We start from the raw sequence: 12,500 nt of genomic DNA on the forward strand, positions 1-12,500 counted from the left end.
CATAGATTGCATTGCATTACATTCACCCATTCACACACACATTCATACACCGATTGCGGCGGAAGCCATGCAAGGTACCAACCAGCACATCGGGAGCAATTTGGGGTTCAGTGTCTTGCCCAAGGACACTTCGACATGTAGACAGGAGGAGCCGGGATTCGAACCGCCGACCCATGGATCATTGGACGACCTGCTCTACCTCTTGAGCCACAGTCGCCCCACAGTCGCCTCACATCATCATCATCATCATCATCATCATCATCATCATCATCATCATCATCATCATCATCATCATCATCATCATCATCATCATCATCATCATCATCATCATCATCATCATCAGACCGTTCCACACCCATATGCACTTAAGCCTCTCCAACTGATCCAAAATGCCGCAGCTCGCTTGGTCTTCATTTTCAACCAGCCAAAATTCTCACACGTCTCCCCCCTTCTCCGCTGCCTCCATTGGCTCCCGGTCGCTGCCCGCACAGAATACAAAACTCTGATGCTGGCATTCAAAGCAACCAAAGGCATGGCTCCCCCATATCTTACAAGTATGATCGAACCCTACAAACCCTCCCGCTCACTCAGATCAGCCAACGCAGGGAAGCTGGAAGTACCTTCACTAAAAACACCGGGACAACGCTCCACACGTATATATATAGCACTCTATAGTACATATGTATAGTATAATATAGTATAGTATGCATAGTTTATATATATAATTTCATTATATAGATACTCCACTGTTACGTTCTTAGCTTACGCATGTTTCATGATAACTACTTTTTATGTATGTGATGTATGCCATGCTTTTTGTTATTGCTTAATGTAAATCGCTCTGGATTAAGAGCGTCTGCTAAATGCCTAAATTGTAAATCGTAATTCACCTCGAATACCCAATGCACTTTAAGGGCTGTTTAAAAGTTCATCCAAATGACAGAGGAGAGAGCGGAATCATTTAATCTTTGTCCAGAATGTCTCACCATCTGTCACTCGGAACCATTAATTTGCAGAGGCTCTGCACACTTGTCGTCGTTAACAAGTTTAAAACTATACTGTACAACACCGTGACCAGACCGGAAAACTGTGACACAGTGACAAAACCCACGGACGATAACACGGTGACAGCTATTTTCAAGTGGAGCAGATGAGACGAGTCAAGCTTGAAGAGCCGAGCGCAGCACTCTGGGTGAGAGGCTGGGCTGCTACATGTGTGTGTGTGTGTGTGTGTGTGTGTGTGTGTGTGTGTGCGTGTGCGTGTGCGTGTGCGTGCGTGTGTGTGTGCGTGCGTGCGTGCGCTGCGAAGCAATGGCAGCGACGAGAGGAGACAGCTTTTCACGCGTGGCTGATTCTGAGTTTTGAAACCTTTTAAAATCAGTCAGAATCAATATCGTATGTAGCCTATTGAAAAAGATCTATTTGTGACTAAAACTGATTTGTAGTGTGCTATGCACACTAGAAGGGAGATGTGATGCCCATTGAAAAAGAAGTGGGTGTATGACATACACACCATTGGGTCACTGTAAAGTCAGGTCTGACTCGCGTCTTGCCCATTTTCTCACAAAATCAAAGCTTCCATTTTTATGGCGGCAGGGGTCAGGTCTTGCAAATGGATGCGGTTTGTGCAATCTGAAACACGTTGGAGGAGAAATGGAAGAGAATCAGCCAGCGGTTCGAGGCAGAGCGGCGCGCCGACGTTAGATGTCACAACCCTGTGCCACCCTGTCGGCGGTGCCTCTTACACAAGCGTGGGTTCGGCTCTGTGCCTACCTCCGCTGTCGACTCAAAGACAGTGCCACAATGACCCCTCGATTCTGTGTCCGTACCTTTTTATACAAAACAGTGAGGTGGAATAACAATAAGTGCAACATTCCCTGTGGGGCTACAGACCACTTAAAATGCAGATGTACCCTTATCTCAACTAAAACACACACAGAAAACATGATCTTCTTAGCTCTTTCATGGATCTAATACTGATCTCGGTTCCAGTGGTGGAAAGTAACTAAGTACATTTACTTAAGTAAAGTAATTGTACTTACTTGAGTAATAGTAATAATAGTTTTACTTCTACTGTACTCCACTGCATCTCAGAGTCAAATATTGTACTTTTACTCCACTACAATTATTTGAAAACTTTTATTTACTGGGTACTTTTTGTACATCTCCAAAGTAAATTGTATACATTTGAAAACTTGAAATGAGACATTCTGCACAATCAGTTCTTTCTATTTTTCGTACTTAAAGTACATTTTGATGCCAATACTTTTATACTAAATTTTTGAATTCTGTATTAGGGTTACTTTTACTTGTAACAGAGCATTTCAACATTGCAGTATTGATACAACATTTACTCAAGTACAGCATTTGAGTACTTTTTCCACCACTGCTCTGTACGAGCATTTTACTGTAGTACAGCATTCGTAAGGCACCTTTCTTCTATACATAAAACAAACAAAAAGCACCAACTACTCATTATCCTTTTTGATTCTTGTAAACAACACAGTGCACTTCCTCCCTGCTGTAGCCTCATGTTCACTTTCTATTTAGCCATATTAAATAAACGCATCGCGGCGTGTTCTGAGCTTGTATATCAGCTGCTTTCAATATCCAATATGTAATGACATGGTGGGAAGCTAGGATGAATTAAGTGTCTGAATGTGTTGTTGCATACCAATGTGCTGTTCTAAATCAGTGCAGCTGAGCCAAATTACATATTTGTGTGGATTTGATAGAAATGTTTTTTTCGGGTGGAATGAGTCTTTGTTTGCAATAAATGTTTGATTTGGCTTAAATGGGGTATTTCATTTCACCCATAATCCATCCGAACTGCATTTTGTCCCAGCCTTTAGTGGAACTCTTCCTCTATTTTCACATTTGGTGGAAACACTTTGTTTTGATTTTAATTTCCCAAAACATCTATATTTATTGCAATGAATATTGAAAAGAAAATGTCCCAGCAGTTCCCCCAGTGATTTGTTTTGGTTTTGTTTTAATCATTTCACTGAACTTATTTATTGCTATATGGAATTAGCATTGTGATAACATAGCTGCAAGTAAAGAATCCAGACTAATCAAACCAAAATCATTTCAGGTAATTCGGGTCAATACAAAATCTTAATTAAGGGACCAAGCCCGAAAGGACCCTTGTAGTATTTGTCTTTTTTTTTTTTCCTTTCTTCTTCTTCTTCTTCTTCTTCTTCTTCTTCTTCTTCTTTTTCTTTTTTTTCTTTTTCTTTTTCTTTTTCTTTTTCTTTTTCTTTTTCTTTTTCTTCTTCTTCTTCTTCTTCTTCTTCTTCTTCTTCTTCTTCTTCTTCTTCTTCTTCTTCTTCTTCTTCTTCTTCTTCTTCTTCTTCTTCTTCTTCTTCTTCTTCTTCTTCTTCTTCTTCTTCTTCTTCTTCTTCTTCTTCTTCTTCTTCTTCTTCTTCTTCTTCTTCTTCTTCTTCTTCTTCTTCTTCTTCTTCTGCCAAAAATAGCAGTTCTGGCTGAACCGTGCAGGCGGTTTTCGCGAAACCCGGCAATATGGTAGAGGGCTATGTCAAACGGTGAGGACACGAATTGGCCAAAGGGTGGTGCCATAGCAATCAATTGAAAATGCAAACTTTGAACAGGCATAGTTCATGAACCGTTTGACTGTCGGCAATAAAACTTTGATACACATATGCGTCTCCTCATGCCAAACATTTTTTGTGTTCTGACTTTTGACCTCTGACCTTTTAGATCCATTTTGAATTATATGAAAAACAGTTCAACAGTTCAAAACAATCTATGTCCTCACAGGAACTTTGATCAAAATACACGAAAATGTCTACACTTTGAACAGTCATAACTCATGTCTGTCTGTTTGTCTGTCTGTATGTTTGGGGTACAGACAGCTGCAATACCGCTGTGTGACCTAAAGTGGCACTGTTGAGCAGCCTAAAAGGGCTTATTGGTCCCGTCTTATCGCTGCTTGCAGCTATATTTAATTATTTATTTTGATTAATCACATTTTGTCCCTGTCTCAAGTGTATTGCTCATCAGTATGTAGTATATCATGGATGTCCCACAGAAAAAAATGATCTCCATATTTCCATGTTTTTGTTTGTTTGTTTATTTGTTAGTTTTTTTCATAATTTAATGTCCCATTTTGGTTTTCTTTGTAGTGTCATAGTAAAGTAGCAAGAATAGCCGCACGCACTCAAAGTAGAGTTAGTCTGCCGACGTTTCTCACCGTCTCCTTTTCCCGATGGTTTCCAGGTATGAGGTCACTCTCCAGCACCACAGGATCATTGGACTACAGGTGAGTCGACTGAGGGGTGTGTGTGTGTGTGTGTGTGTGTGTGTGTGTGTGTGTGTGTGTGTGTGTGTGTGTGTGTGTGTGTGTGTGTGTGTGTGTGTGTGTGTGTGTGTGTGTGTGTGTGTGTGTGTGTGTGTGTGTGTGTGTGTGTGTGTGTGTGTGTGTGCGCGAGAGATGTTTTTCTATGTGTGTGCTCCTGAGTTCATTACTCTCGCTTGTGTGTGTATGTGCATGGGTGCGTGCGTGTGTTGCAGTATATCTGAGGAGGAGCCAGGTCCTCTCAGAACCGACATTGAGGGGAAGAGCAGCACCAAAGTGGGCCGAACATTCAGCTACCTCAAGAGTAAAATGTACAAGAAAACCAAGGTAAGCAACCAGACACACTGCCGTCTGTGAACCATCGTTTCGTACTCTCACCACACAACACACTTTGTACTAAATAAATAACTAGGCATAGCGTAGAGTACACCAGTGGTTCCCAAATGTTTTAGATCAAGACCCGAAAACGTTTGACAAACTAGTGAAAATAGCAAATATATAGCTGTTCATGACATGACTGAAAAAAACCTGTTGAATTCTGTTTTGAATTCATGAGAAAAAATTATTTAATTTGAGAAAATTGTAATGATTAAAAACTAAATGTGGGAAACAAAAGATAAAAGGACCAATACAAATGTGTCCCCAGTGTTTGGGAAACACTGTAGCTCTTGCACATGCAGCCATAGTATATATTATTATAGCTATTAGGCTCTATATCACTGGTTCCCAGTGGGTCAGGACCCATTTGGGCATTGTGGACACATTTGTATGGGTCCCTTTATACATTTAGTTTTTGATTATTATTATTTAATAATATTTTCAAAAAACAGCTTTTTTCTTTCTTCAATTAAAGTCAAATTCAATTTTTTTAAGTAATTTCATGAAGAATTAAAAGAAAAACCAAATGAATTCCATGAATTACAAGTCAAAAATTTAAGTAGTAGTGAAAATAGCCGATCTACAGGCTCACTGTGCACACTTGTAGATCTGCTATTTTCACTAGTTTGGGTTAGTTTACTTACCAACTTACTTTTGGGTCATGTTTATTTAAAGCGCGTTTGCAAAGTGTCTCATGCAAGGAGGCGAGTCAGCGTCTGTCATTTCGTAATGTGGTTTATGCCAGGCCTAAAGGTTATTGCAGACACCTCCTCTCGCACTGACAGTTCCTTCCTCATCACGGTTTCCTGTGTAATCTGTTCTCAGTTCTGACTGAGAATCCGCTCTTTTAAAAACAGACAGTACAGCAGGTCAGAAACACACACAAACGGACAATGTTATACCGACGCTTCATGGAGAATCACAGCTTCTCGCTCAGGTGGAAGGCCTGGCAAGAGGTAACTGCAACTTCCTAATGCTTAAACTATATATGCTCCGTCAAATGACTGTCGCATGGCAAAATTTGCAGATTTACAAGCTCCACGACACGCCGTGAGCCTGTTTTCTTTTTTTGGGGGGAGGGGGACACCGTCGTGCGACGTGCCCCTCAGTCTTAAATCGGGATTAAGACAGTTTTGTCCTGTCGCAAATCTTTGGTCTGAAGTTCTGAACCAGTCTTAAAGTGTTGAGATTCTCTCAGTGATTCTACTGAAGTATTCCTCAGTGCTCAGCGTGAGTTTGTCTTGTCTAATGTCCGCAGGCCAGAAGACACTGTCATTTACTGTAAGATTGTTATATAAATTATAAATCAGTATATTATTCTATACCAGGTGTTCCAGCTAGGAAACTGAGCTATAGATGTTTAAAAGATTCTTAAAGGTGATTCTTTGTGTGAAGACAAGCGGTACATGTTTCTGTACTCTTGATTCTGTAACTCAATATTGCTTTGAATTTTTTTAGGTACTGTAAGAACAAAATGTAAGAAATGCACTTGCAGTATACTGTACCAGTAAGCCTAAGTGGTTCTTTCAAACATTCTTAGGTATTCTGACAAATAATAATAATACTGTAGCTTTTCAATCTGTAGAGGTTTCCCACTGTTTCTCGCTGAGAACATTACTGCCGCAGGAAGTGAGATTGAGAAATAAATGTAATCACTCCTTTTATGTTCTATTAAGTTGTATGTATTCTTTTTCAAGCTTTTGTGCGTGAAACAGAAGCTTTTTTTCGTAGCTTAGAAGCCTATTGTTGTCTTCTCACATTACTGTAAATTGGAATAAACTACACAGAATAATGTTGAATCCATAGAACATTATTTTCTTTACGGAAAGTTAGAGTCCATTTCATGAGTTACACGTATAGTCCATCAATTAATTTTATCATGATATCCAGAAACATTTCCCTAAGGGTCTTCTTCAAAGTTTCTCTTTTATATTAAGTTATTTTGCAGGAAGCATTGCTTAGATGTGATGTGAGTATCTTAAATGGGACTTGATGCAGCTACACAGCATGTCAGGTATTTGCTGAAGGGCTTGTTTTTGGCAAGCTTATACTTCTCTACTCTTAGAAGCCTGTTGTCGCATCAAGTGGGTATAATCTGTACGAATTGGTTGTGAGCAGAGCACTACTAGTTGCATAAATCGTACAAGCTTCTTATCTGTAGTTTGCAATTCCACTAGACAGAACGTGGTCAGGTTGTCTAATACTTCTTTTAGCTTTCGAGGGCACCTGTTTCTCCCAGAGGGAGCACTCATCTCTTTGCTGGGCTCCAATTATGTGTGAGCTGACTTTCACAATACCATTTAGGCTGTTCATGTCCTTCACAGAGAAACCATTGATCCGGCAAATATAGCTAGAAAACTTTAGATGAGAGCTTGAACCAGATTGCATAACAGTATCACAGATATGAAAAGAGTTTTGGTTCCGCATGAAGTTAACCTCTTAAACTCATATATACTTTGGTGCCCGGGGTTCACTGGGGCTCTAAACTTTGTCCGATTCCTTTATTCTCTCTACACCACATTTGGCAGCAGTGTCTCAGGGGTAGAGTGGCCGTTAGAACAGCTGGATGGGAACTGCAAGGTTCCCAGTTCGATCCCGGACTCCCCCAGAATTAGTGTTGAAGTGTCCTTGAGCAAGACTCTGAACCCCTAATTGCTCCCGATGTGCAGGTTGGTGCCTCAATTGCATGGTTTCCTCCACCATCGGTGTATGAATGTGTGTGTGAATGGTTGAATGTAATCTATGTAAAGCGCTTTGGATAAATGTGCTATACATGTATATATGCACCGTTTAGATTTCTTAGCCCATCTACAAGCTTGTAGATCAGCTACCTTTGCCAAAATGTTCGCCCCGAAATAGGAAGTGTAGGGTTCATGTATGTTGTTATTTCTGTGCTGCGATATTTGTCTTTGTATTCATTGTTTCTACCGTTTTACCGTTTCTGCATTGCTCTTTGCAAGTACGCCAAGTTCTGTAACTGGCAGTTCTTGAGAATAAATCTTAAGTGTTTTAATGCTCACATAATCATATGCGGGCCTTCCTGTGGTGAAGTACCTTGTGGTAACCTGGAGGCTGTTGAATGAAATGAAATGAGCACTAATTTGTTTGAGCACTGCAGCCCTGTCAAGCTGAGAGGCCCAGGGCTGGCTCTCCATTAAAAAACGAAATGGAAACTCCATTTTCCCCATTTCCGCTGGGTTTGGGTGGAGTGCGTCTGTGAGAATAGGCACTCTGTTCTCAGTACAGTACAGTACAGTACAGTACAGTACAGTACAGTACAGTACAGTACAGTACAGTACAGTACAGTACAGTACAGTACAGTACAGTACAGTACATCACTCAGTTATCTATTATAATTTGCTGAACTTGGATACAGCTTAGTGCAGGGAGAGAGAGAAAACTCAGAGCACAGGTCTCCACCGGGTCAGGAACGGTTGTTGTGGGCGTGCATTGTTTGGTGTTGAGTGAGCATAGAAGTAGCAGTTAATAGCCAATAGACAATGCCTTACAGTAGATGCTACATGTAGTCACTGTAGTGTGTTGTAGGTAGAGGATTTGTTATGACAGGATCACAAAGAAAGAAGAAGGACGCTGCATTCATGATTTCAGGCATTTTGTTCATTTTGTCCATCTTGATCACATGACTATACAGATCAAAAATCACAAGACATATTTGGATAAAATCTGAAGGACTAATATAAAATAATGTGTGATCGGTGCAGTTACAGGTGAAGACGCGACTCTGCCTGTTATAGCACCACCATGAAGTTTACTTGAAAAATGTCAATTGGCATTTCTTCCTCAGCATAGTGGGGAATCACCGCTATCAGACGCTGCGTTCATTATTTGACGCATTTTGTTCAAAATGGCCCACTCCTGATGTTTGGACAAAATTTGTAGGTGTAGTGTCATAAAATAAGTCTTGCCTCCTTTTGGGCGCTATATCCTTTTGGATTCTATTTCTGGCGCTATAACAGGCCCATGTGAAAAATGTGGGGCAGAGGTTCTGCTGAGCCTTCCAGGGAGTGTGTGTGTGCACAGTTTTGCTGCGATCAAGCCAACGGTACCGGAGATGATCACGGACAGTGTGCAAAACATACTCTCTCCGCATGCCTTCTGCCTGGTGGAGACAACAAACAGCCAAACCTCCATAATTTGTTTACCCGGTTATCAGTGTCACTTTTCTACCTATCATCTACAATCTGATCAAAGCAATCATTTGATATCAATCCCTCGGGAGGAGAGCGGGCTTTTCAGAGTTTCTTCATTCAAACTCGAAAAGTAGAGTGGAAATCTCCCCCAGGAGTCATTCCCTAATCATTTGTTATGTTATGTACAATATGATAATAGGCATGTTATTACCAGTTGTACATCAGCTATTCTGTCTTCCTCCCTTTCTCTCTCATACACGTTCTTTGGCTACCTCTCTAAACTTTCTTTCTGTCTGTCTGGGGCATGTGATAAACACTGACATACTGTACTGTATGTCAGTGGGTGGGTGAAGTAGGCTGGTCCCAGCCCATTTAGTGCTTTAAACACTAATAGAAGTCAACTCTAAATGACACGGGGACCCATTGCAAAGCAGAGTCTTATGCCTCTCGCCTTCAAGTTTTTGTCAGTAAGTAGTCTAGCAGGAGAATGTTGAATTAGTTACAGCTTCTCTAGACGTTTTGGCCAGTAAATAGTGCAATGCAGTAGTCAAGTAGACTTGAAATTAAAAGCAGCATCAATCCGTTTTTCAGCATCCTGCTGTGATCACACTAGTGTGAAGTAAGGAGCGCCCACTGTGGCTTCCACATGACAATGTCAATGTTTGTTTAACTGCTGTAAGCGAACATTAAAAGTCCATAGACTTGGCTGCCACATGACGTCATGTTTAGTGCCTTAAAAAAACATTAGAGGTCCATAGACTTGGCTTCCACTCCGTTTGTTAAAAGTGCTCTAAATAAACAAACATTAATAGTCCATAGACTTGGCATGGGCCGGCCTAGCGGTCCGGGCACCTAGGCTGGTAATCCATCCTGATGGTGTTAGCATTATGTTATAATTTAGCTATTGAAAAATAGCAGATCTACAAGCTCATAGCGCGCCACCGAGTGGCGCGCTACGAGCTTGTAGGTCTGCTATTTTTGAAAAATCGAAGAACGACATAGAAACATAGCTTTTTCAGAAAAATGGCAGGATGTAGAAGACATTTTTGGAATCTGATCTCAGGTCAAAATGGGTTAATGTGCTCTAAACAAACTTCCATAGACTGCCATATGACGTAATTGTAAAAGCTAGACGTTGGAGGGGCTCGTGCCCCTCAAAAATGACTGCAGCTTGGCTACGTTTCTGAGATGAAAGAAGGCTGATGTTTAATGACATTCTTCCACATAACTAAAGGTCATTGTGAAGAGAAGTTTACTGTCCTAGTTAACCCAATCTGTGCCAACCTTGAGATATCTCGAGAATAGCTATTCAATCCATCTGTGCCAACCTCGAGATTACGAGATTTGATTAAAGAGCATTAATCCAGCTTTAAAAATATATGTATATTTTAGAATGTTTTACTTTATTTCCCCCCCATTGGGGTCCCCCTATGGGGGGGAAATTAAGTAAAAATATCTAAAAATATATATGGGATAAAGTACGATGTTGGGACCTTAATAAAAAAATAATTTGAGGTCACGCTAACCATAAAAATAGTCCGATCGGCAGAACACGTAGCCGCGAGCGACCTGGCACGACAATGGAGGACAATACCTTCCGGGTCAGCCGGATAACGCTTCTTTTTCTCTGCTTATATTGTTCATTCTGTTGGCACTGGCCTCAGGGAATGTGTTAAATCTAACTTGTGTCAATTATTTCTTTGCATTATCATTATTCATTGAAGACCTCAGATGCTAATACATTCCTTAAGCAAAGCTCCGAGAAGTCTTTTTCATTGAGGATTTTTTTTTAATGAACACAACCCCAGTTACAGCCATTAGACACTCGTCAAGCAATTAACTCTCGATTAAATCACAGGAAGTAAACGAGGCATCTCTTTATAAAATGATGCTTCCTGCAGTGCAGTATTCTGCAGAAGTTATATCACTTCATTCTGTTGGGTTCATAATGGTAAATTACAACACACAGTCAGTGGTAGAAAGTACAATTGTGAGGTATTTGTACTTTACTTGAGTATTTTCAATTTCCAATACTTTTACTTCTACTGCACTACATATCAGAGCCTAGGCAAATATTGTACTTTTACTCCACTACATTTATTTGAAAACGTCTTTACTAGTTACTTTGTAGATTTAGATTGTTATGACAAAACATATGGACCACTTCAGCCCTACATTTGGACCATTTGAAAATAGCCGGTTTACAAGCTCACAATGTGTCGCAATGCGACACAATGTGTGTCAGTGCCCATACCCTAGGCGGGGTTGGCAAAAGGGCCTTTCTGTGTGGAGTTTGCATGTTCTCACCGTGTCCTCTAGAGTAGGTACCCTCACAAAAAACATGCAATAATCCTGGTCTATAAACTACCTCCCCCTGGCCAGCCGGGGGGCCTGATGGAGGGGAAAGGAACTGGTCGGAATAACATGTTCCTTCCACGCGCTACGTCCAACCGCGCTAACTCCCCCCTGTCAGGGGAAAAGAAGCAGCTTGGAATCCTGCATAGAAGGAAGCATGAGGTCAGTCGCTGCCCCCCCAGGTTGGCAGAGGAAGTGTGGTGCCCAGGATTACATTAGTTAATTGGCACTGGGTGAAAAAATGGGTTGCAAAATCTTGGGATAAAAATGTAAGAAAGAAAAATAATGCGACATTCTGCACAATGACAAATTTTACTTTTGGTACTTTTAAGTACATTTTTATGCCAATACGTTTGTACTTTTACTCAAGTAAATTTAGAATTCCGGACTTTTACTTGTAACAGAGTACCGGTATTTCTACAATGCAGTATTGATACTTTTACTTATAAGTAAAAATCACACTCGTTTGAAGTCAGGGGCGCTCTTATCATCATACATCATCATACATCACATTCAATGCTCAGCCAATCAAATCATCGCTATGGGGTACACAAAAACACACAAAGCTGGGCATAGGAGGAATGCTAGTACTTTTTCCACCACTGCCTATAACTCTCCTAATACGTCTCCTTTCTCTCCCTGGACAGGAGAAGGACAAAGAGACGAAGGACAAGAAGATGGTGAATGGACACCTGTTTACAGCCGTGAGCTCTGGACAAGCGGCACACTGCACCCACTGCAGCAAAGCCTTCAACAATAAGGATGCATTCAACTGCACACGTAAGAAGTACAACACATCAGAACATAGGCTCAAATTGTGTTGTTGTGATAGGACCTTTTTTATTTATTTTATTTACATTAAAGGTTGAGTATGTGTTGACTGCATGTGTACAGTGGCTGTCTTTTATGCATTCAAGACCTGGGCATTGTACGGCCCGCGGGCTGACTCTGACCGGCCCGCGACAGATTACTTGATAATTAGAAAATAAAACATACTTTCATTACGTTATGGGTGGACTAAAACCGCATTGCTTTTATTTTGAAGCCCACAGTGCACGGAATCTGCATGTCAACTGTGCACGTGAATTGCGTGTGATTGAGAACCTGTCTTCCTTCCTTCACCCCCCTCATATGCGAAAATGTCGGCTTTTTGGAATTATTGTTGACAACAACGTCAGTGAATGCAAATAGCCATGCAGCTCCACAACACGGTAGGCGCATGATTACCAAACTTCCTCGCAGGAGGACAAGTTAAATCCCTGTGGTTTGATCAGTTAATGTTTCGTCTGTTTTCGGCA

General features: G+C 40.9%; 1 protein-coding gene across 1 annotated transcript in view; it reads left to right on the forward strand.

The window, feature by feature from the left end:
- Window positions 1–12,500, forward strand: part of LOC306920965 (A-kinase anchor protein 13-like) — a 55,608-nt gene that overhangs the window by 6,507 nt on the left and 36,601 nt on the right. Inside the window, exons 3-5 of the mRNA XM_079497984.1 lie at window positions 4,240–4,282; window positions 4,534–4,645; window positions 11,850–11,982. Of these exons, the coding sequence (XP_079354110.1) occupies window positions 4,240–4,282; window positions 4,534–4,645; window positions 11,850–11,982 (288 nt within the window). The remainder of the gene's footprint in view (window positions 1–4,239; window positions 4,283–4,533; window positions 4,646–11,849; window positions 11,983–12,500) is intronic.

The sequence above is a fragment of the Electrona antarctica genome (assembly GCF_951216825.1).
Source record: "Electrona antarctica genome assembly, chromosome: 3".
Taxonomy (NCBI): Eukaryota; Metazoa; Chordata; class Actinopteri; order Myctophiformes; family Myctophidae; genus Electrona; species Electrona antarctica.